This window comes from Phodopus roborovskii, unplaced genomic scaffold (genome assembly GCF_943737965.1).
Source record: "Phodopus roborovskii unplaced genomic scaffold, PHOROB, whole genome shotgun sequence".
Taxonomy (NCBI): Eukaryota; Metazoa; Chordata; class Mammalia; order Rodentia; family Cricetidae; genus Phodopus; species Phodopus roborovskii.
The window spans coordinates 2,949,544-2,976,246 of NW_026126444.1; the positions used below are offsets into that span (position 1 = coordinate 2,949,544).

General features: G+C 40.6%; 1 protein-coding gene across 1 annotated transcript in view; it reads right to left on the reverse strand.

Annotated features, from left to right (window-relative positions):
* Positions 1 to 25,455, reverse strand: part of Svep1 (sushi, von Willebrand factor type A, EGF and pentraxin domain containing 1) — a 158,601-nt gene extending 133,146 nt beyond the window's left edge. The window contains exon 1 of the mRNA XM_051187853.1: positions 24,752 to 25,455. Within this exon, the coding sequence (XP_051043810.1) occupies positions 24,752 to 25,285 (534 nt within the window). The 5' untranslated portion in view covers positions 25,286 to 25,455. The remainder of the gene's footprint in view (positions 1 to 24,751) is intronic.
* Between the last annotated feature and the right edge of the window lie 1,248 nt (positions 25,456 to 26,703).

The following is a 26,703-nucleotide window of genomic DNA, read 5'->3' on the forward strand; positions in this document are numbered from 1 at the left end:
AAATCAGCAGGTTTTTGGCAGCATCCTATCTTCATGAGAAAACATGGAACCACTAACGCTGACATTTGAGCTTTATTATTTTAGGACAAGTCATTCTGTTTCACCATGTGTGTGATTCCTTTGCCGTGGACAGAGGCTTTGCTACTCCATTGCCAGGGATGTTTTACAGTATCACACCTCAAAGGCACATGAACTCCAGGTGTGCATCTAGCAGACCCATCCAATTTTCTATCATGGCTTTTCACTAGAATTTTGTGGGAAAGGCTAGGAAGCATCAGGATACATTTTCTAGCAAGATCTTGGTTGATTAGGTAATAATGGAAAGACACTAGCCATTTTCTAGAAGGTGGGCTAGATAGCAGCAATTATACCCTACATTTTGTCAAAATTAAAATAAGATATGATCTGAAAGGTAAGTTGGATTTCATTTACTTTAGGGAGTAGATTTTTTTTTTCAGATTATAAGAACAATATCTGTATAAAGGAAGATCCATCACTAAATACTCAATGGATTCTGCTTATAATTGAATTATACTTATCTAAACTTAGCTATCATGAGCTGCAACTAAATCTGCCAAGCATGAATTTAAAGAAAATCAAACTGAAAACAACTCCAGAAACCATCTAGAATGCCAGCAGTTTGAGAAGAGGTGTTTAAGTATGTCACCCCCCCCAAAAAAATCAAGCCCAGTAATGCAAGCTAGATCAGATGGGTGCCTAGAAAGACAGGCAGCACAGAAGGCTGTGTGTGATAGAGCAGTATACACATTGTTAACAGACATTCCTCAAATACATACCAAGTCCTCAATCAACAGCCTTCACCATCTTGATTCTTACAGTTTAAAAAGCTGTCCATTTGATGAAGGACAAGTGGTCTGCGATGAATGCATGACAAGCATGAGACTTTTCTAATCCCCAGACAAGAGCCTCTGGGGAGATGGGGAGGGAAAAAGGCTAGAGAAAGATGTTATGCTCTTGGGTGAGACCCTGAAGTCTGTACCAATCTCTCTGCCCACCCAGTTGGGTCACAGAGAAGATAACAGATAGACATCTCTTGAGGCACAGAGTTACAGATCCTCTTCCACTTGGATGTTCAAGATGGTGATATAACCATGAATAAGGCTATTGTACAACTCAGGAAATAGAAGGGCAGAGATCTGAGGTGTGAACATTTCTCAGGCAGTTTTGCATAAAGAAGAAAGAAGAGGAATTCTAAACATGACTCAGTTGTCAAAAGTGAAATACTGGGAACTTCTACTTTAGAGTTTTCTTGGATGACCATAGATGGCTGGCCTTATTTCCTCATCAGGTGGAAAGGCATATCAAAGGAAAAGTTCTGGGCTGGGGGTGGAGCACATGGCTAGTATGATATTCACCTGGGCTCCATCCTCAATATGATAATGAAGAAATGTCCACAGAATATACATTCCATTCAGCATTAGTAAGATAGAGTTCAGTAAGAAAAGGTTTTGTCTCAACACACAGTTTCTCATCCCAATGGGACATCATGGCACCTTTGGAGGTGGGTAGAGTCTCAGTTGGACTTCTACATCTCCACACATCTACAGGACAAGAGATGAGGTTGAGGAAAGACAGAGGAGAAGGTTACTTCTCACAGCTCAAGGGTGTTCAGAGTGGCAACTGGGCATTTCAAAGGTAAGGTTTCAGTGAGGACTGTGGTCAACTCCCAGTGAGATCCACTGAGGGCAGGCTATTTAAATTCCTTGACAGCTGAGTTAGACAACATCCTTAGTCTACAGATGCCAGTAAAGAGCAGCTCCTCCTTTGCTCAAGAGAAAGCCTCAGCGATTTCTACACCATGTGCCAAACCTACTCAGATATTCTCCTGCAACTCCTTATTCTAAAAATTCTTAAATTCACTTTGAATTTTGTTTTACTTCAGTGAATGGTAGAGACTACCTTCATTTTTATTCAACTGGAGAATTATTTCCCCCACCTTGTTCACTGACTAAGCCTATCCTTTCTGTTTTAGTCTTCTGTCTGTCTGTTCTTGATAATACCACACAGCTTTGGGTACTATTGCTTTATATATCTATTTTTTATACTTAGAAAGGAAATTTTTCTTTCTTTTTTTTTCTTTTTGAAAGTATTTGTGGTCAGACTTAAATGTTTTCTTTGCCAACTGAGCTTGAGAATTGCTTGTGAACGTCTTCTCTGAATTCTGTTTGACCCAGTGATTTCCCTTCTTGGAATCCATTACACACACACACACACACACACACACACACACACACACACACACACACACACAGACCAGCCCCAGTAGAAATGAGCTGGCTGCAGTCTTCAAATACCATTACCCACTGGAAAGGTGGCAGAAATTTGTGAAGAAAGTGTTTGATTTCTGTTTGAGGACAGGGGATGTACAACGCAGCCTGGGTTTTCTCAGGACAAGAAACAAAGAAACCTAAGGACTAACAGAGATCAGTGAAGAAACCAGGGGCAGCTGCAAGGCCCCTTGTGCAGGCCAATGAAGGGCAGCTTGGTTATAGATGAAGATGAGAAATTGAATGCCCTTAAGTGCCTCACATTTAATGTATGCATATGAGGTGTGTGTGTGTGTGTGTGTGTGTGTGTGTGTGTGTGTTTGTATTTGTAGTACATATACATTAAAGGGGTAAAGTTCCAGAATCATAAACAATAATTGTAATGGGCTTAAACACCCACATGGACACATATATTACTTAGTACTGTTTCTGGGAAAAGCCCAATTATCTATTTAGAATGACATGAGGTAATTTGTTTGTAAAGTTCTATTTTTCCATGTTCAGAAGACAAATCTTCGTTCCAGCCCTCCAGAAGGCAGTGGGTTGTGTGTGCACCATCTTTCCTCTTCACTATGAGCAAAGATAGAGATAGAGGTCTTTTTTTTTCTAGTTCCATTTAGAAGTCTCAATTGCATCTCCACAAACACCCCACAATCCACAATGCCCTAATCATTTGAATGGCCATTGGTGAGGTCATAGCAGTTAACTGTAAGCAAGACACTGAAAATATGAGAATAATGATGAAAAGGTAAACAGAGAAGAATAGATTTTCATTTTCATCATGGTTCTTTTTATCATGCTATTAAGAGTAGTGTATGTGTAAAGTAGGTGCTCATAAATGTTTGTGCAATGCACAGAGTGGGAAAAATTCAGGATACTGGAATGAGTTGGTCTTGAGTAAGTAGTAGGAACGTAGGTGTGCAAATTTGTGTACTATTTATACAAGAAATATTCTAGGAGGAGTTGGAGAGAGGCAATTGAGGGTAGATATGGTCAATAAACATGTTGAAATGTATGGCTATTTTGAAGAATAAAAAAGCATTTAAAATAATATAACATTTAATTTTCTTTCTTTTTAATTCTCAAGGATATCCTTTATTCCATTCACCTCCTGTTCAATACCTGAGGTGGAATTTCATCTGTAAATTGTTACTCCAGCAAGTTTGGTCAATGGCTTAGATTATCACTGCATCCTGTTTCGTTGGCATAAGCTGTGCTAGAAGCAGGCTCAGAGACTCAGGACTCAACAAGCAATAAATGCCACTAAATCTGGATTCCCTTGAACTCCACAGCCTCTCACCCAGGAAAGAACTGTATTTCTATTCCCTATTTCAAAACCAGGCAGGCCCACTCATTAACATGAAAAAAAATTCTCAAGTATACTTAATGGTTTAATTTTCTTTTTATGCCTTCCAGAATGAACAAATCCTTTCCTGGAATGTGAGACTTTCCTTCACATTAGTATGGACTTAGCACATCCTTCTCACAGTTACTGCTCATCACCCACACAGACTTTAAGCTGGGAGTCAGAGTGACGGCTCAGTGGTTAAGAGCACTGGGTGCTATTGCAGAGGGCCCAGGCTTAATTCTCAGCACCCACACAATGGCTCAAAAACCATCCATAACTCCAGTTCCAGGGAATCTGATGTTCTCTTCTGACCTCCACAGGCCCCAGGGCCACATGCAGATCAAACACTTCTTTATACAAAGAAAAAAGAAAAATAAATAAAACTAAAACAAACAAACAAAAAAACCCTTAAGCTGTGATTCTGCTCTTTGCCCTTTTCAGGGACACTGATGAGTATTTCCAGGAGATCAGCTCTGCTGGCAAGTCAATACATGAAGCTGAACATAACAAGAATGATGGTAGGACTAGTGGTCTAGGCAAAGTGTTACACAAGATCTGGGGTTGGAATGTGTCTTAAAGATGGACCAGGGAGGATGTATTACTGAAAATACAGCTCTCCGCATTTATTTGCCTTATTATTCATGAATTAAAACATGATTTAATAAAACATTTTTTCATACCAGGACTTCAGAGCCAAATGGGTCTGTGGTAATGGCTGTGGAATGTGGTAGGAGTTTGGCATTTTTCTTTTGTATTTCTGGAATAGTTTAAATAATCTGCTAAAGATTTTTTTGGGGGTTCAGAATACTGAATGAGACAAAGGATTTACTGCCAAAGGAAAAAATGGACATGGATTCTGTATGGCAAGAGGTTATCACCATCTGCATTGTATCAAGCCTCTGATTTGCTTGTATAAACAGCTGGCAAGTAAAAGAGGCTTCCCGAGTCCAGCAATAGTCATTAGAATGATAAAAATGCAGGATTGTGCAATTCAGGTTTAACAGGGAGATCCATCATCCTTACACAAGATTGCACTCCCCACTTGCACCCCTCCCAAAGCATTTTTTCCTCCAAAGACCAGTTGCAAAAATGCTTTGTAAACAAAAGGAGGTGACAGTAAAAGCAAAAGGCAATACTTTCTCCTGAAGCCTTGTTAAACTAGAGAACACAACATGGGAGCCATCTGAGAACCAAACTGCAACTACCCATTATGGCCAGCCTGTCCCAAGGATGCCATCTAGAGAAGGTCATTAGTCACCCTTTAATGACCTCTTTCGGTGGACAAATCCATCCTGTGACTGTGTCTGAGGACCTCTTTGCCATGGAACAGATTAGTGTAGTAAATCAGAGTTTCCTTCCACATTGTTCTTTTTCTTGCTGGGAACAATTAAGCACAAACAACACGGGAGATTTGTTAGGACTCCTTCACCTTCAGATGCCACTTATCAGTCCCATTTTATACTGTCTGATATTCTTTGGGAATTTTTTCTTTATGTATATTTTGGAGTTTATAGGAAAAGAAATTTCTCTGTTGATTCACCCTCTCCTGGATGTCACCCATTTTAGTTTTTCTCCCCCCCCTTTTTTTGTTTTATTGTTGTTTTCATTTTGATCTCCTCCTAATACCCTCTGGGTCCAGTGGGATCATCTCAAGCCTTTTCTTGAATATCTTTTTTGCTGATGTTTCTTTGTTTAATTCCCTTCTACTTCTTTTGTTTGTTAGTCTTGTTTTTCTGTATTACTTTGGAGCCTGGCCTGGAACTAGCTCTATAGACCAGGTCTGAGTCTGCTTCCTGAGTGCTGGGATTAAAGTCGGGCATCACCAACACCCAGCTCCCTCCTACTTTTTGTTAAGGTGTGTGTGTGTGTGTGTGTGTGTGTGTGTGTGTGTGTGTGTGTGTGTGTGTGAGAAACTGTCAAAGAATAAGTTTTTAAAATAATAAAAGAATTGTACTTTATCTTTCTAGCTTCAGTATTTCTTTATTGTGTTCAGTTTACTCTCCATTTCTTTCAGTTTTTCAGCCAGCTTTGTCCTAATTCCAGTCAGTTGTCTGTCCATGTTTAGCCTCTCCAAATCTGTTTTTATTTGTTTAAAGGCATACAGCAAATGCATACTATGTTTTAGATCTTTTTTCATAGTGAATTCTTTTATTTTATCTCCATCTTGCCCTCCATCTTTACAATTTCCATTAGAGAATAATCAAAGGAACCAGAGAGTGCCGAGGGCTTGTCCCTCTTGATTTGCTTATGTATGCACAAAGGTGTATGTCTAGGAAAACCATTTGCCACTAACAATAAACACCTGGGAGAAGTAAGTGCTTAGAGTTCAAGGCTCTCAGTCTTCCTATCTATTATTATTGTCATCACGACCGTTATCGTTATTATAAAAATAAGTTGATAGTCAACCCAAGTCACCAGTGAAGAGGGTTATGAGTAAGCTACCTTTTGTGTTTGCTTGGAAGCAGATGAGCTAGGTCAGAATTGCCCAGGAGAACTTTCTGATTCGCAGTTGTCCTAGTTAGCTTTCTATTGCTGTGATAAGACACCATGACGGAAAACAACTTTGGAGGAATGGCTTTACCTCAGCTTACAGTTTATACTCTATTACAAAGGGCAGTCAGGGAAGACACTCAGGCAGGAACCTAGAGGCAGGAACTGAAGCAGAGGCCATGGAAAAGCACTGCTGACGGGATTGCTCTCCATGGCTTGCTCAGTCTGCTTTCTTATAACACCCAGGGCCACCTGCCAAGGGGGAGCACCACATACAGTGGACAGGATGCCCCCACACCAACCATTAAATGAAAAAGATGGCCCACAGACATGCCTATGCCAATCTGATGGAGACATTTTCTCAGCTGAGGTTCTCTTCTCAAATGACCTTGGATTGTGTGGTTAACAAAAATGTAGCTGCATACCAGGTTATCTGTGCATCAACACAGTGACATTTGCCACATGTGACTGTTGACCACTTGGGTCTATTGTAGCTGGGAACCAAATTCTTAATTGTCCTTTATTTTAATTAATTTATATTTAAGTAGACAAACATGGCTAGAGGCTACAGGATTGGCCAGTGTAGGCCTAGAGAGCTGTATTTTCACTCCAGGACAAACAAACACAAAATCTAGAGCAGGTTTCTGATATTCTGCAAGTGAAAGAAATGTGGTAATAACTTAAGGATCTAGAAGCCATGAGGCGCTACAGTAAGATAAATCCAAAATATTCAAGAGGTTAATGAAAGTTTCTGCTTTTCAATGAATACAGTATGAATAAAATTATATAATAATACAATAAACTATATCATTTTGATTTTTAATGATGTTTGTTTATTGATTTCCAGGGGCATGGTATGCCATGGTACATATGTGGAGGTTGGAGAATAACTTACAAGAGTTGGTTCTCCTCTAGCACATGGGACATGGAGACTGAACTCAGGTCATCAGGCATGATGGCAAGCACCTTCACTCATTGAACCATCTCACCAGCCCTGTATTATTTGTCTTGAGACAAACGTAGAAACTTTGATCAATTGTAAAATCTTGGCAGATCCCAAGTAGATAAGAAATAAATCAGTGATTCAGTTTTTTTCACTATTACTTAAGATTTTTTTTTTTTTTGGAAAGTCTAACCAAGATTCTAAGACACATCATTAGAAAGTGCCACTTTGTTTCATTATTCCTCTCTCTCTATCTTTCTCTCTGTTCATTAGAAAACAAGGAACAAACATTCACATCATCTTTATCAAACATGTTTTAGTTTTCTTAAATGATAGAGAAAATTTACAGATATCCAACTAGAAAGAGAAAGATAACAAAAAACTAGGTGTGTTTTTTGACCAAATCAAACAAAGGCACTGAAAGAAAGCAAAAAAAAATGAAGGAAGAAAGGAAGAAATAGAAGGAGGGAGGATAAGCAGGCTATTGGTAGAATATATACAAAAATGTTTAGTTTTATTAATGCCAAAACATAGTAAGTTAAATAATAATAAAAACCATTCTCGTTCTTTTTGACTTCTCACATGGTTATGGTGATTTAATTGTTTTTAAGTTATGAAACACGTGAAGAAGCAGAGACTGCTGGGAAAGACCCGTAACATGTGGAATGTCATTTGAGAACATTATCAGAGTCTTACATTTTTGATACAATTTGCCATTGGGGTCTACAGTTATGAATGTCATGAGTAAGCAGTCATGGATACACACACAAATAATCAAAAGGTGTTGCATCTCAGAGTAATTTGAAATAGTAAAGAAATCAAAAGCTATTAATTCCAATAACAAAATACCAGTTAAACTAATGAGACAATCACAGAATGCCATCACCATGAGTGACCACTGAATGTGAATGTACTGTCCTTGTGTAAATATATGTGTGTAAACATGTTTGAGTATGGCTGACAACACACACATCAAAAATACAACTATATCCTAATAGTGTATTTAGGGGATTTTTATTTACTTTTATCATGTAGAGTTGCATCATTTTCATATTTTTTTTCCTCTTCTCTGTGCTTTTTTCCAGAAAATGTCATTTGAGTTTCACCTACAAGTCAATGGCCCCTAAGCCCGCATCAAACTCCAAGATTCCCCCACATGAAGCTCCAAGATTTCCCTAGTGGGCATCTTAGCCTGAATATCTCACAAGGTCTTCCAAACCCAGTGTATTCAATTCATGCACAAACAAGGGTTCCCACAATCTGTCTTCAATACCTTACATATGACCCCATATTTCCTGTCTTTCAAGATTAAAATCCCGAGGTCACCTATAGTGCCTTTGTTCTAGTCTGTCACTATTAGTGGCCACCCAAAACATGCATTTCACCCAGGTTACCTGCCTTCCTCTCAGTCTCATTGCCCCAGCCTTGCTGCAGGCACTTGTTTGAGCATCTCTAGAGGAGTCAGTTCTTTCAAGTCTGTTTCCTGTCCAGCCATTAAGGTTGTTTTTCTGAAATCCAATGCAATCTTGCTTCAGACTTTCAATATTGTCAGTCTGCCAGTAAAGTGGAACCCAACTCTCTTCCAGGTTCTTTCACTACCCACCCCTAAACAATCCTTCCAGTCACCTCCCTTCCCCGCACGCTTGCCTGTTCTTTAGTTTACCAAGCTACCTCCTCACTACCTCTGACTTAGCTATGCCATCCCAGTTGGGGCTTTTGGAATGAAAATATTTTCTTATTGTTTTAGTGCCTAAAAAGTCCTCATAACTCTTTCACTTTTCCAACATGCACTCAGATTTTACTAGTCTATCAGAGTTCATCTCATAGAAACTTCTTCTAATTCTTCTGCCATAAAACAAACACGTCTTAGCAACCCTGTTCATCTTACATCATTCTGACTCCATCAAATTAAAATTGATGCTTGTATGTCTGGCTGTGTCCTAAAGTAGATTTCAATGTGACAAATTAACTTTACATTCTTACTCTGTTGGTGACTAAGAGCCAGGCATGGTGACATGTTTCTGTAATCCAGGGTGGGGGCAGAAGGGTCAGGAGTTCAAAACCTGCCTGAGTTTCATGAAAACATGTCTCCAGACTAATGTGAAAACTTGAAAATGAACACATAAATTTATGCTATAATTTTCCTCTCTATATGTCTAATGTACAGGATAAAATAATAAGGCTCAGAGCGGATCTCATTGTGCTCTTCTGAACTGAAAATTGACAAATATCATCTTCAAGCTCATTTCAGCACATCCATATTGGGTTTCCATAATGTCCCAGGAACTGTGTTGAGTGTTACCTAAAATTGTCATTGCTATTTGGTGAGGGAAAGGGAACACAAACCAAATGGGACAAAAAAAGTGTAAGTGGAGGGTTTTTTTTCCAAGCAATGGAGCTTTTCCATTAATCTTGTGGTTTCAAATAAATCATATTTAGTACATCTCATTTATTGTAAGTATTTACTCAACCTTTACAGGCTGAAATTCTAGAATGGGAAAAATGTTGGCTTGGGGAGTCTTTAGGCTCTTTGTGACAGTCTGCCCTAATAACGAGGAACCAGAGGGTCAGAGGAGAACTTACTCTCAGATTTATGTGTCCACAGTTCATCCACCCACATACATGCCTTAGTTATTAAACAAGGACACGTATCAGTTTGAAATGGACCCATGGGGACAGTACATCAAATTAGAAAGTGATGTGCACAGGAGTTGATGAGTAGCAGACATAATCCAGACTACCAAACAACAGAACAGATTCACAAGGACCAAACAATTGCCTACTCATGCCAACCTCCAACATCCTTTCTTTCTGGAACCATAGGTTCAGAAAATCTTAATGGTAAAGGCAGAACCATCAGGATACCAAATGCCCCATCACAGGCAAGAATACTGCTAACCTATCAATTACAGGAGAAGCACACTTCTAACCTATTGCAGGCAAGCATACTGCTAACCCATTAATTACAGGAGAAGCACACTGCTAACCTATCACAGGCAAGCACACTGCTAAACTATCACAGGCAAGCACACTGCTAACCTATCACAGGCAAGCACACTGCTAACCTATCAATCACAGGCAAGAAGGCTGCTAATTTAGATAAATATCAAATTAAACTTCATTGTTGATGTTGTGGAAAACTTCATAAAACAATCGCAGTCCAGCTGGCCAGATGGCTCAGTGGGTAAAGGTGCTTGCTGCCAAACCTGACAACTTTAGTTCAGTCCAGCAGACTCCACGTGGTGGAAGGAGAGAGCCTACTCCTCCTAGAGTTGTTCTCTGACATCCACACATGCACCAAGGCACCCACACACCAGAATAACAATAATAGCAATTGATAAATTAACCATATGTCTATATAATATTACCAAATAACATTTAGTGCTCAAAACAATGTATAAAGAATCCACTCACGTGATTTACATTGAAAAATCAAAGAACAAAGATAATCTCAAGTGTGACAAACACCATTGGCAAGTGACCACACATTTATAATTTTGCAAGTGAATCAAACAAAGAATAGAAGAATGTTAACTTAATATGACAAATAAGATTTATCATAAAACCAATGGCAAAAGTAATGCTTGAAGCACCCTCATTAAATTCAAGAATGAGACAAAAAAAGAAGTCCCCATTATCGAAGAGTGGGAATACCAGCTAATAAGTTGAGGCAAAAAAAAAAAAAAAAAAAAAAAAAAAAAAAACAACGTAAATCTAGTAATAAAAATATCTTATTTTAGAAGAAAGGAAATCAAGATAAAGAAATAGTGAGGAATGTTGAGAAAAGTGTATGCATAAGTATTTTAATTATAAAATGTTATAGTAACAAGTGGTCATGAGTAGATTTACCAACTCATTTGTGGACTTGGTATGCAACTCAGTGGTACAACATTTGTAGAGTGTGTGTCAGGTCCTGGGTTCTGTCCTTGATACCACAGATACACAAAAGACACATTTTGAAAAGTTAAGTCATGGTTATGTCTATATGATAACATATATTTGAAATATTCTATTTAGGAGAAGATCTTATATGGGAAAATGTTCAGTATCCAACATCAGAAATAAAATTATTTTCTTATATATTACATATAAGTATCAACCATACAAATAAGGATAAGAATCCAAAACTACATTCAAAACAGCTGGACAAAGCAGCCTTACAGACTACAGCCAGGATTTCTGCATCTTCTTAGAATCCCCCATGACAGCGCCCCTTACCAGCAGGAAGTAGTTTGGAAAGAATGACGCCCAAATTCCCAAATATTGTCTATAAATGTTCGTTTTCATTTAAATTGACTTGGTTATATAAAATAAATAAAAAAGAAATATACAAAAAAAAGAATCCAAAACTATGCTTTATCTAAAACTACAAAAGGGTAAATTATCTTCACAAGGAGTTTAGGCAAAAGAACAAGTTAATTAAAACTTCATGGCTATCATTGAATTAAAGGCATTTTCATTTTAAAGATATTCTTAGGTCACAGGTTTTAGGAAATAACAGACACTGTACTCTCCCTGATTTTCAAAGTCAAACATAGCATTTTCTTTTTTATTATTACATTTGCTTCTTGATGGTTTCAAGCATGTATATAACACATTCTGATCACTCTCGTTTTTAAGATTTAAAATGTTTTTAAAAGATGCCTTAATCATACTTGGTAGTCCATAAGGATTAGATATCTATTTAGTTGACTTAAACAAAGTGGGAGGTATATTGGGAGCTTGCACATAGGAATATCTTTCCCAACCCAACGTTGGGGAGAAAAGACTGAACCCCAGAAAGAAGAAACAAGAGGTCCCTAGGAATAGAGGTGGCTATCCTCTTCAGTCTTCTACCTGTTTTGTTTCTGGGCAACTCAGCATGCTGTCTAGTCCTCTTTGTACATCCTTACTCACTTTTCTTACATTGGTGGGATGCCTATGTCCTGTGTATTGACTCTATATTCTCTAATCACTGGTAAAAGAAAGCCAAAACAAAATAATAAAACAGAACTTTACTCTTTGGGCTCCTTGGGCCTTAGTCCAAATTTCTAGGAGGAAAACCAAAAAAGCCATGTCAACCTCTGCAACATTGATAAAGCCTGAAACAGGAAACCTCCATGGGTGGTCAAGAAAGGAGAGGGGTAGTGGTTCTTAGTGAAAGGTGTTGTGGATTGACATGCACTAAAAACACACAAAGGGAAGAAGTAACTTAATGCTATGCTAAGATGTTTCCAGTAGACAAAATAATAGGTAAATTTATCAGGTCAACTCTCCTTCTGAATGAGCATCAGACAGCATGGTGTGCAAGTTGGGAAAACTCAAGTGTAAGAATGTCTCTGAAAAAATATAGAAGTATCATTTATGATCCAAAGTCAATGAAAGAAACGATGCATTTTATGAGATATTTTGATAACCAGGAATGAAGACATCAGCAGGTGTTTAGAATGTATGAAAGATGCAGGAAATTTAATTATTCAATTGAAAATATGTGGGCTTCAACATTACTCTGCAATACTTTAGAAAGCCAGAGAGATTTTTTAAACCAAATCTACAAAGAAATGGAAAACTCAAAGGAATAATAATTGAAGGGAGACTTTGAAGTTCATGAACTTATGATGTATTTTATTTGTTATAGTTACGTAAATTTATTTTTAAAAATGCATTTAATTTGTGACATTTATTAGCATTCCAAGTAAATGATACTTGGAAGTTTGTTGTATCTTCTTCTTCATACTTGCTTGTACAAATAATCACATTAATTAAACATGGAACAAAGTACTCTGTTTATATCTTTTAAAAGCAGAAATTAAATGATCTAGGGTTGAGCTTTATTCATGGATTAAATGCTGTGTTACAAGTACAGGATCCTTAATCTGAGAGTCTGATGTCTGCAATGCTACAAAATAGGGATATTTTAGCACCAAGCTGATGTCATGAGTGGAAACTTCTAACAATAAAACTTCTGTCCACAGGAAAAATCATTGACACTGTTCTATAAAATGTCCTTCAGGCTATGTGTACATGAAAACTATGCTTAGAATTAAGACCCATCTCCAATATATTACACTGTATATATGCAAATATTCCAAAATTAAAAATAAATTCTGAAGTGCCCAAATATTTCTGGTCCTACACAAAATGCCATTAATTGTTAATAAGGGACTGTTGTAGAACTAACATCCAATTATCATTCAAAGATGCAGACTTTTAAATTATTTTGAGTGCAGTGTTGTCTCTAAGGAATTAAATAACCTGTCCAGTTCACTTGTGCACATACCTTAAGAACAATGAATACTTCTTATGAAATGCTAGAGAGACTTGGGAAGATAGTGTAGTGGGTATGAATTAGAGCACGAGTTCAGATCCCCAGAACCCACATAAAAGTTGGACTCAGCAGCCACATGCCTGGAATCCCAGTGCTCCTGTGGTGAGACTGGATGCAGAGACATGACACTTTACTAGGCTGGTTGGAGATGAAACCATATTCAAGCAAAGTAGAAGGTAAGGACCAACATCTAAAGTTGTTCTCTGACCTCTATACACACACTTTAGTTCATGCCTGGACACAGCCATGTACGTGTGTATGTGTGTGTGTGTGCAGATGCACACCAGCATACAAACACACACACACACATTTTTTAATGACCAGATTTATTAAACAAACCTAGTTCGGTATATAGAGTAATGAGAGAGAGAGAGAGAGAGAGAGAGAGAGAGAGAGAGAGAGAGAGAGAGAGAGAGAGAGAGAGAAACTTTGAAGTTCTCAAATAATGGTAAATGAAACTTAGTTGAAAGACCAATTAAATTCATAAACTTAATCTTGAGCTGCATGATTGACAGCTGCACTTAAGGTGTCTAGGACTAAAAATGTTGACTTTTTCCCCCTTGAATCAACATCTTTATCTTATTAAAGAATATGGCTTAGTGCTGATCTTGAATTAGTTAAACCTGAGAATTCAAAAAATTAATGAAATAAAGGAGACTTGGAAAGATAGCTTGCTCCTTGATATGATCTCTCAGTGTCCGCAGATCATGGCCTGTGCAGTGATTGGCATGGGAGGTGGGAGATGGGAGATGGGAACTGTTATAGTTACAGCACATGGAAACACACATGAAAAGAAATTCTCTGGACTTAAAGGGGGCAGACCCAGTAAGAACAATGGTGATCAATAGAGATTACCAGGCACTTCAGACAACATCAATTAAAATGATAGCCTCCAAATGTTCATGGGTCTTGGTTATGTGTCTATTCTATCATGCCTCTGTCATCCGTACACCCGGATTTCTTACTGCCCTCTCCAGAAAGACTCTTGAACCAACATCACCATCAAGCTCACATGAGTACATCTTGCATGAACTAGACCTCCTGACAATACAATGTAGACAATAGAGGTACCTTTGCGTGTAGGCTGCCTGGATCTGAATTCCAATTCACCCACTTATCCACTGTAAGACCTTGTTCTTACACACTCCCATTATGTCCCCTGTGATTTAGGGATAATCACAATAACATAATCTAACTGAAATTTGCTCTTGTGGGGGTTTCATGACTTCACACAGGGAATGTGCTTAGAGAGGGACCTGGTAATTACCCATCACTCAGCACTATTTGTAATGATTTAATTCTACTATGCTGCTAGAATAGGCCTGACAAGTATGTGTCAGTTACAATAAAGCTAACATTTTATTGAGAGCTGTGAATGTTTGTGGAGGCTTTCAAAGTAGTACTGGAGATTCTGGAAAAGTGTGATTATTCAACCAATAACTGCCCATTTCCACCAGAGACAAGAAGGACTCAGCATTGTCTGGTCACATAATGGAAAAAAATGGCTTCCAGATCATATATTGATGAGGACTAGAGATGACTAAAGATAACATTGATGATGACATAGAGGGGCATGTTCTCCAAAGCTTAAAGCATACAGATTTCCTCTGAACTCACCAGACAACTTTCTCTTTATAGGAACTGAGATATAATTCCTTAACTAGATTTTAGGGGGAAGCTATAGCTATTCATACCTGTGTGACATTATTCTCAATGCTTCCTCTTGCGCCCATAGGAGGGTGAACTTGTCCCAACCCTTTGACCATTTAAAAAGAGGAGCACCCACTGAGAATCCCTACTGCACTGTTCTAGATCTGGAGCAAAAGAGAAGTCAGAACTACCAGACTACCTTTACTATGCTGACTGACATTAGCCATATGGAAGATGTGACTGTGCCAGGGCTCTGAGACTATAGTGAGTGATGTTTCTAAGTCCTGGGGAGATATTACATTACCTAATGAATGTCATGGAAGAGCTATGTACTGGATGGTCTGGATTCTTGCTTCCTTAGTTTCCCTGTACTATTTGTGATGATTGATAATGATTGTCTTGATGGGCTCTAGAATCATGTAGGAGACAAGCTTCTGGCCATGCCTGCTGTGTGGTTTGAATGAGAACGGCCCCGATAGGCTCACATATTTGAATACTTGGTCCCAATTGGTGGAATGGTTTGTGAAGGATTAGGGGGTGTGGTCTTGTTGGAGGAGGTGTGTCATAGGGAGCAGTGGGATTTTTCTCTCCCCCTGACTTGTGGTTGTGGAGTAAAGATGTGAGCTCTCAGCTCTGCCATCATGAACTCTAAACCTCTGAAACTGTAAGCCAAATTAAACACTTTCTTTACTAAGTTGCCTTGGTCATGAAGCTTTATCACAGTGATAGAAAAGTAAGACCCATGGAAGGCTACCTTGATCAGGATAGCTGACATGGGAAGACATTAAAAAAAAAAAAAAAGTGGCAGCATTACCCACCCAGGCTTGGGACTCAGACAAATATGAGTATAAAGATAGCCAGCAACAACACTCTCAGCTCCCTGCTTCCTGACTGAAAATGCAACGTGACAGCTGCCTCGTGCTCCTGTTTCTGTAACCACCCCATCTTGATGGCCTGGACCCATGAGCTGTGAACCATAATAAGCCTTTTCCCCCACAAGTGGCTTCTGTCAGGGGATTTTTATCACAGAATAGCAGCTCAAACATTATATCTCTCACATTTTGGGAGAATGTCAAATGAAGCATTTTGCAAAAGTGCTGAAAAGAAATGTACTGTTGGTATGATGGCCACTATTGCCAGATAAATCTTATCTTCAGTTCTTTAGCCTCTAAGCCATAAGAGACAGAGAATGTTGAAATAGGAGAAGTGAAAGGAAATAAGGAAAAAGGACCAGTGATGCTTTCTGTGCTTGAGAGATGTCAAAGACCAGCTTATGGTTAGCTCTCTGGAGAACCTCCCATTTTTTCTCACCTTCCACTTCAGTAATAACTTTAGGCTACTGTGGCTTTCTTATTTAGAGGCTACAGCATCACTTGGGCCCAGCTATTTTCCATGACTCTCTTCCCATGTAAAGTCATGCATCTTTGCTGTTGTAGTGCTGGGGACTGAAACCAGGGCTTCATACACACAGGGCATGTGCTGAACCACCAAGCCACAGCTCCAGCCAGCCCTAACCTGTTATACTCCATCATCTTCCTCTCTGCAACTCTTCCCCCTACCCAGATTTCTCATATCAGCATCTCTATGCTTGGGGCTTTCCAGTTGCCTAGAGACCATTCTGTGTGCGTGGAGAGGACCTGCTAGTGGCAGAGAATTAACCACCTCAGCAACCCCCAACAATGCCTGACATGAGGAGGTTTTAAAAGACCTGAGATCCCCCACCCCCCTCCACTTGTGATACTTGAGGTTTGAGGCTTGAATTGACACTGGCTCCCAGTGTTCCACAGTAGAATTAAACACCAACTACCACTCGTGTTGTTGTTGGCATCCTTCCTATCCTTGTCTCGCTTCCTTCCTCTCCCACCCATAGCTGCTTGGATCACCTCCCAGACCAGCTACCTCTTACATTCAGATGCTCTTCCTGGGTTAGACTTCTGTCCAAATCTAAACCAAGAGTCTGGCTGTATTTCTAGTCCCAGAGTCAAAGCAAGGCCTTTGTCCACCTAAATTAACAACTGGCACATAGAATGTGGGTCTTCCCTCCGCCTGGTTGGAGCAAGGGAAACACAAAACACAAGGGATGAGAGAGATGGAGAAATCTATTGTTCTGTAAGTATGCTGCTCTCCACCCAAATCTAATTACTTCGTTCATGTTTTGTTTCTCTGTTTCCTTCTTGCCTGCTTGTGTAGGCCAGGGATAGGTGGGGGGGGGCGCTTGATTGACTTTGCAGAGGTGGATCCACACAGGATCCATGAACTCTGAGGAACATATTCTTCTCAGTTGTCTGTGCCTCTCATTAACATGTGGAATGCACAGTGCTCCTTACTTCGAGCCATGGGTCTTGGCACTGAATCTAGGGCGACAGAAAAGAAAATCTCATATAATGTCCTTTGCAGCTTACTTGCAGTGTGGGGTTTTACTAATTAGATTGGGCTATGTACAAACAGCCTTAACTCTGGTATCTTCAAGGCCAGAAAATTCCAGTAACAACTTCCTGAAATCATCACTTTTGAAGCAACACTCAAAAGCCAAGCATATTTTGTGGGGAAATGTGACTAAAAAGACAAAGCCTGGCTAGGAAAAGAAAAAACAAAACAAAACAAACAAACACCAGAAATAAGCAAGTGAAATGCTTTCTTTTCCCCAAGATCTATTTCAGATTCAACTGGAAAGGTGAGGCTATACAACAGGACCAAGGGGTACAGTTTTATTCTGCAAATAGGATGACATTGTTATAAGGCAAAATGAATGAGCCAAGATGCACCCCTAGTAAGCAACACACATCTCTCCTGATGACAAGAAGCCAAGAACCTGCCTTGTAGTGAACAGGCACAAAGCTCACAGCACAAGTAAAGCTGGGGGGCTGGGGGAGGAGAGAATTAACCAAGAAAAATGGATCCTTGATGCAATTGCTTTTATGTGGGATGACATCAAATATTAGAAGACGTCTCTCTTCCCTGGAAATGTTCTTTGCTGTCCATATTAGCAAAAATGAGAAAACCTGACAGACCATTAGCCACTGACCTGTCCATGCATGACAAACCAAGGAAAGCCACTGTCTCTTGGCCTCTCAGCCAGTGGATAGGGTCAATTGTTTCCTCCGTCTGCAATGTCAACACCTGCTTGGTGGCATGTCCTTGACTATTGGGTCTTCTCTTCACAGAGGTCTCCAGGTACCAAAAGACCTGCAGCTTGCAGGTCTTTATGTGTGCCTGAAGCCTCATGATCCCTTGTGAATTTAGGGGAAGTAAAGGACAGCTGGAGCGAGAGGGAGGGCACAGAGGGTGACTCCTGCATCCAGCTCAGCTTGCTAACCCTGACAGCTTCAATGTTACAGCCTCAGGCATTTGGCAAAACAAGACTGGAATTTTTTTCATTTCCATTTCCAGACAATGAACTTGAGTATCCTTTTGGTTTTGCAAGTAGAGCTGTACTGTGGGGTAGGATGCTACATTCTCATGAAGATTGGGGGGGGAGGGATTGACATTTAAAAGGGATTTTAGGGGTTGGAGAGATGGCTCATCAGTTTGAAACACTTGTTGCTCTTGAGGGGAACCTGGAATTTGCTTCCCAGCACCCACATGATACACACATACCTGCAGCCAAAATATTTATACCATAAAACAAATAAATATTTACAAAATTAAAAGCATTTTATACTTGAGAGTAGTCATACTAGCATGGACCTCTAGAAGTCTGACAGTATTCCCTTTCAGTCACCTTTGCTAATGTATGAGATTGGTACTTCACTTCTTAGTAAGTTAGACATGCTCATGATAACTACATTTACAAGTGGAGGAAAACGGATGCATTCAAATAGGTAATTATGTTCCCTGTAGATAAATACTGCTCAAATTCTGGAGGGCTTTTGCCTAGCTTTTCCTTATACATATATACATAGTTTGTTTCATACAGTCTTACGTAGCTCAGGCTAGCCTCAAACTTGCTACTAAGCCAAGGCTGACCTTGAACTCCTAATCTTTCAGACTCTGCCCCCCAACTGCTAGCATTACAGATGTATTCTGTGACATCCAGGTGATGACAAATATAATTGCCAAGGAAAATTCACTTATAGGAAGTTTTTGATACTAAATACCTCTGAACAAATTACCGTGCTATTGAACAGTTAAAAATATGATTATATTGGCTCTGATCTACATTAGCTATGTCAGCATCTATCCTGTTCTTCCTTCTCACTAACAAGGCTCCCTGAAACTAAGGGCATAAGCTCAAGTTTCCCTCAATGAGAAGTACAGGAAAATATTATGTGGACTATGACAAGAGTCTTTAAATGGAGGGTGACTGTCTTTGCCTTTTTCTTCTTTCTGAGGTCTTGGAATGACTTCTTGATAGTAGGCAGATAGTAGGCAGATAGTAGGCATGCAAAGGGGCAGAAGGGAAAGGAGGAGATGGGGGAGGGATGAAAGGGAGAAGGGGCGGGAAAGGAGGGAAAGTGTAATAATTAGGGATATGTAGATAGGCGTGTACAAAGTGATAACAAAGCAGGAGATGTCTGCCTCTCAGGGCTAGTGCTGGCTACAGAATTCACTATTCCAGCCCTACACTCTATGAAGCATTCCAGAGACAGTAGCTAAAGAGAGTGTGCTTACAATGAAGTTCATCGGTTCAAATCAAGTGTGATGACCACAGGCATCCTCCCACATGCCCCCAAAATGGTTGAGCAGGTCTAACACCATGTTAAAAGCACGAAGCTATTACCCTTCTTGTTTAAGCAATCAAAAATATGCTGAGAAAGGTTTATGTTAGTCATGGAAGTTCTTCAGAATATGGTTCTATGTAGAGGAATAAGGTGGGGCTGGAGAGATGACTCAGTAGTTAAGACAGCATATGCCTTTCCCAGCTCAGTTCCCAGCACCCATGTAGCAGATCACAAACACTTGAAAGTCAAGCTCCAGTGGTTCTAACACCCTCTTAAGGCTTCTTTGGGCCTTGCACTCATATGCACAAATACACACACAGGCACACACACACACACTCACACACAAAAGATTTTAAAAGGAAAACGTGTCTAACTTGTAAGAGATAAAATTATTCAGCTATGCTTGTATATCTGTGTACTTCATACAAAGGCCAAGCCACAAACAGTTCAAGTGTCACCGTTCTATGCACAACTGGGAAGCTGGTGAATTACCTCACTTCTAATTATCTGTGTAAATTTCATCTCTGAACCCAAACTCGATGGCTTACCATTTGCAAACTGAGCTTGCAGTGAGCTGTACCTGTATGATCTATATCCAAAAATTCAAGTACAGCCTCACTAGCACCATTCCCTAGTGTTAGTTCTCTCCCATCACTTAAGAATGTCCATCAGAGGCTTGCAAAGGTTGTAAGAAAGACACGTAGGTTTCTGGCTGGACAGGGACTGAGTCCAGCTGACCTCTGTCCCATCTCATAACTCAACCAAAATGAGGAAAGAGAATAAAGTCAGGGCACAGTTCAGTTAAGAGAAACATTTGAGAAACCTCTGCTTGCTAGTCACAGATTGTGCCAAAAGGAATAAATACACGAAGAGCCTTGTTTTGGCAACCTTGCTTTCCAAGACAATACGCAGTACTTGGAAGGAGGGAGCTGAAGATGGAGCAGGTCTTGAGGCGAGCACTGTGTCCTTGACTTATTCCCCACTTCACATGTAGGGAATCAGCAGTCTAGAAACCCAGAGCAGAGCAGGCCTGGCCAAGCCAAATGGAAGAGCTGGACATGACACGGTTTTCCCAGAACAGCTGTGTTCCCCTTGGCAAAGTGGGCAATGTGTGACATTAAGATTAGGGCTAGCTGTAATGGTCTGATGGGTGCTGGGAGTGGGTATCAGGCCAGGGAATGCTTGAAAGTGGATTCTGCCTGGTGCAACGATTTCAATAAATAGAGAGCATCCCTGGGTTGTTACTTTATCTCTTAATGGGGGAAGGCCTTAAAGTATCATACAGTGCGCAAGAGAAGGAAAAGAAAACCAGATTCAATAGATTGATGAAATGGTAGGTACCATCTAATTGTTGGCTAAGGGGTACATTAAGATTTAAAGTATGTTTGCCAATCAGGAAGAAAAAAGAACCATGCCCAGATGAAAAAAAGGGTGATAATTCCTGAATGTTCAGTTACAGAGCCTGTCAGAGTACCTGGGGACATTTGTGTTTAGCCTTGCTAATAGGGGAATGCATTCCCTCACATAGTAAAAAAATCAAGGAGTATTCAAAAACTGGCCTGGCTTGCCCAGCCTGCATCCTAGTACTGACATGGTTACTACTCATGGGAGTGCAATCTGGTGCCATTTTCTGCTGAGCAAATTGTCACACACATACTCTCAGACGCAATGATGGCCCTTCAAAGTCATAGGCAAGTATATAATACTCTGTTTGTAGTACCTATATGTACAATAATAGCTAATCACAGAATGAGATATTGTGTGACCATAAAAGAAACTTATGCAGTAGAAGTGAATTTCCTATTATAAATGGTAGGCTGAGAGAAAGGGGGGGGCAGAAACCTAAAGAGAATGAACAATTCTTTTACTTATGGTGAATACTAATTATGTACTCATACATATGCAGGTATATGTATATGTAACATATCAACATGCTACAGTATGTTTACAGGAACCTTTTCTGATTATTTCATTTACTACACATTATTAGTAAAGTAAAATTTATTAAGTCAAAATAAAAAATGAGTCTAAGAGACTTCACTAAGAATCTGATTGCTAAGTGGTGGCCCTTGTCTGTAGTCCTAGTTACAGGAGAAGCAGAGACAGGAGAGTTTCCTGTTCCCAAAGGTGCAAGGGTGATTTGGTCAGTATAATACGATTTTGTCCTACACACATATGTGCAGAAGGCAGCACTAAGTGGATGGACTTTGTGGCTTATAAAGCCAGGCGGTGGTGGCTCACACCTTTAGTTCTAGCACTCAGGAGGCAGAGGCAGGTGAATCTCTGTGAGTTTGAGGCCAGCCTGATCTACAAAGTGAGTTCGATGATTGCCAAGACTGTTACACAGAGAAACCCTGTCTCATGAAACCAAATACAATAAAATAATAAATAAATATGTACTGAGTGGAGGTTCCGGGCTAGGGCATGATGGAGATAAGACATGAGGGGTGATATGACCAAGATACATGCATGAAAGAGAAATAGAGATACAAAAATTAAGATTGTCATGAGAATTCATGAATAATTGTTAAAAATAAAATGTAAAAGATATATTGGGCCTCTTGGTGCAGGACTGCAATCCCAGCTACTCAGGAAGTTGCGGTGAGAGGATATAAATACAAGGTCATTGTGGGCAACTTAGTGAGACCCTGTCTTATAACAATAAAAAGTTAAAAAAGAAACCTGGGAATATAGCTCAGCGATAGAGCACTGAACCAGTTTTTGTGAAAGCCTGGGTGCCCCAAAGGATAAATTCATAGATAATAATGTTGGATGTAATTCAGGTCTAAATTTTTTAAAGTATTTACAGGACTTTTGAAAAACTACAACTATAGATTGATACAAAATTATAAATATGGATAGCACTATTATAAAAAAAATGTAATAACTCTCAAACACTTCAATATTTTCTATATTGAAGCAAAAATGTTATTAGTTTCATTGGAACTATATGAAAATAAATTAAAAATTCACATTGCATAACACCTAGGGAAGACCGATGGAATAAAAACAAGACAGACAAAAGAGGAGCTTTGTCACTGCCTCACATTTAAATATGTTGCGAATTTACAGTAACTAAATCATTTTGGTCCAGTTTAAGATAAGATAGGATGGACTAGAAGACCAGGAGAGGGCTGAGTACCCACTCATATTTATTACGTGGTTAAAGAAATAGTCAGCAGGGGGCTGGAGAGATAGCTCAGTGGTTAGGAGCACTGACTGGTCTTCTCCAGGACCCAGGTTCAATTCCCAGCACCCAGAAGACAGCTCACAACTGGCTATAACTCCAGTTCCAGGTGATCTGACATCCTCACACAGACATACATGCACATAAAATAAAATAAAATTTTCAAAAAAAGAGACATTCAACTAAATTAGGAAAGAATCAGTGACTAGTGAGCTAGGACAGCTTACATTTAAAATAATGAGACATCTTTGTATGGGACCACTCAGCTAGTTCCAGATTAAATAAACTGTTAAGTGGAAAGCATTTCTGATATGGGCAAAGTGACAGTCATTATAACATTATAAGCAAATATAAGTTCTTTAAATTTTTTAAATAATTTATTTATTGTGTGTGTATGAGTGTTTTGTCTGCAAGTCTGTATATGCAACATGTGCATGCCTGATGCCTAGGGAGGTCAGAAGAGGGTGTTGGAACTCCTGGAACTGGAGTTAAGGTTGGCTGTGAGCCACTAACTGGATGCTGAGATATAAATCTAGATCCTCTCCAAGAGAAGCAAGTGCTTTTAACTGCTGAGCCATCTCTCCACAGTTGCCCAAATTTGGACCTTAAAAGCAAACGTTGATAGATTTGAGCAAACAATGTTTAGACCATTCATTCAAATATAACAAACTGGAAAGTATATTTACTGCATATACAAGAGGGGTTCCTGTCCTCAATACATAAAGAATGTATTCAAATCACTAAGAGTAAACAAATTAATGGCAAAGGGGCAAAACTACAACCAGGTTAAAAAGCTTCCTAAATTATATCATTCCTTAAGAGATGAATGTGTGCTCTCTACACATTAGTTCATAACACTCAGTTGTTGTGAGGCTGGAGAGATGGCACCATAGTTAAGAACACTGGCTCAGGTAGAGAGAGGACTTCAATCCCCTGCTAGTACCACATGGCAGCTTACAACTGCCTGGAACTCAGGGGATCCAATTTCCTCTTCAGACATCCATGGTCACACCACAGGGTAGTATGTGCATTTCAATCATACGTAACAACTGAAGGATGCAGGCTGCAAACTCTAGGCTAGCGAGTTTGTTGAAATAATACATGAACATACATAGTGGACAATGTTCAATTGTATATCAACTGGAATTTTAAGAATGAAGAAATTATTGGGTTTTCCCACTCCTTTATGTTTCATTTATTCTACAAACACTGACTTGCTGGATTGCCCTTAATATTTCCCCGTTCCAAATTATGCTCAGCTATGCATTAATTTGAAATTAGGAAAAAGTTGTTTTGTTTTTTAAATAAAGGTCTACCATGTGAAACTGACTTTTGTTAGATGCTAAATAAACATTTATTTATTAAAAACCTGGAGCATAAAATCTTGGTGGCAATGGCTGTCATCCCAGCCCTTGGGAGATGAAGGCAGGAGGATCAGATCTCAGAGACACCTCTGCTATATAGTTACTAAGTGAAGGCCAGGAGAGCCTGTCATAAACAAACAAAACAAAGGCTGGGAGCTAAGTTATGTTGTGCTCTTTCTACAGCGTGAAAAAGATTCAGGGCTGTCCTCAGTTCACTGCATGTGCCAGCTCTACAAACCATACCTATTCAGGTTTGGATGTGAAAAGATTAAGTGTCCCTTCCTGGAAGGGAGCGATTCTTTAAGACGCCTGACACTTCACTAAGCATTTAAAATTCTTCATCCCTCAGCACCTTCACAAGGACAGCTGGAGAATGGTCCTATTTGTGCAGCTGGAGACCTCGCCTGGGCATGTTAAACCTTGCTGGGACTGAACCCCGCTGAAGAAGGGGCTGGCAGCTGTGGGCGGGTGGAATCCCATAGTGCTGGCCGGGGTGGGTGTGTGGGGTCTTACCGCAGCTTGCTGGAAGGCGCCCTTGGTGTAGGTGCCACCACCGCGGTAGGTGATGGCTGGGATCTCGCGGCTGAGCAGCGCGCACTTGTGCTGGTGTGCCCGGCTAGTGGAGATGTAATCCACGCGCGCCACCACGTTGTTCTTGGACGAGAAGGTGACGATGGCCACGCGTGTGGCCGTGGACACCACGGGGAAGTCGGACAGCAGCTTGCGGACGAACTTGAGCTCGTTAAGGAAGTTGGCTTGGCCCACGCTGGACGACTCGTCCACCAAGAAGACGAGCTCCAGGCGGCCACTGAGCTCCCGCAGGCGCCGCACGCGGCTCCGGAACGCGCGGCCCAGACGCTCCACTTTGCTCCCCACCGCCTCCTGCTCACCGGACGCGGGTGGCACGGCCAGTCTGCCCGGAGCCCCAGGCGAGGCCTCGGGGAACAAGCGAAAGCTGAAGTTGCGCGACGGGGCCAGGGGCTGGAAGTTAGTCCAGCCGGACACCAGTGCCAGAGTCCAGCAACAAAAGGCCAGGCAGGACCACATCGCGCTGGGGACAGAGCGGTGGCCCCGGGGAATGCAAGTCCACAGTCCCTGTGAGCGCGGAGAGGAGCCCGTAGGCTTGAGCTGGCGGAGGGGACCCGGGATAGCAGCTGTGAGCCTCAGAGCACTTGCATGTGACACTGGGGACAAGATCCAGACTCCTCTAGCAGCTTGGGGACTGGACTCGGGAGGGACTGGAGCGCTCTGCTCCTTTGGCTCTCCGCTATTTCGCTTCTCTCCTCCTCCCCTCTCTCTCCCAAAGCCTATAAAATGTTTGAAGGAAGGGGGCAGTGAAGCCAGAGTCACTTCCCTCCTTTTCTGTCTGTCTTCTTCCTTTCCCCCTCTCCTCTCCCTATCTCTTCTCTATCTCCCCCCCCCCCCTTCCCTGGGATCCAGCTAAAGACTCTTGGAGATTCCATGACACCAGACCCCCTCGCCTGTCATGCTGTCAACATTCCCTCACAAGCGCACTGATTGATCCCATATGTCTGGCAAGGAGCTGCGGAGGAATTCGCTGGAGATGGATCTGGATACCGAGAGTGCCACAGTAATTGGAAACACTGCAGAGGAAAACACGCGCGGGGCTGGCTGAGTTGAAAACATGCCTTGAAAACTGCTTGCTCACCTTTTGGGCTTCTTTTCCACTCTTGGGGGATGGGTGTCTAAGCCTCCCAGAGTAGGTATTTGCATAACTTGCCTGAAGGGCCTGCCTGGTCGGTTGGTGGTGCAGACTCTGGAATACCTGTTCAAATCGCAGGCTGTCGGAAGTTGTGCCCACCCCTGTGCATCACAAGTGCAGAATTACTTTACTCTTTTCCTGCATTTAATCATTCATGCATTTGTTCATTCTTTCCTTCATGTAGCAGCTTCTGATGTTCAATAGATATCAAGAGGATGAGCAGGGAAAACTGACATGAACTCTGTCCTCTAGGAACTTGTAACAAGTAAAAGTGTTGTCTCTGTTATCATCAACTCGATAATCACACATGAAATGCATATGCATGATTACATATGTTTATGTGTGTGCACATAAATGTACACATATTTACATGTAATTGCAACTAACCTTAGTTAAACAGAAGATTTGACTTTGGCTAAGGCCAGGCAAGCCTTCTAGGAGAGTGTGAAGCTCCTGATAAGTTCAGAACTGTGAGTAGGGGCCCATTTTCTTAACAGCCTCTATTTTGACCAGATTCAACAGATGAGATCTGTCTGGTATACATACCCTTTGGAATACCAGCTGCTACTTGGGTCAATTTTTCCAACTAAGGCCTTAAGAATGTACATGCATAAGGCACATATTTATTACATGAAAGGTAGGGTCCTTAGTTAAGAGATTCCAGCTAGGAATCAAGAACCCTGTGTGGTTATACACACCTCCAGTACCTCTGGGCTTCAAACCAGTGTGTACTTTTATTTTG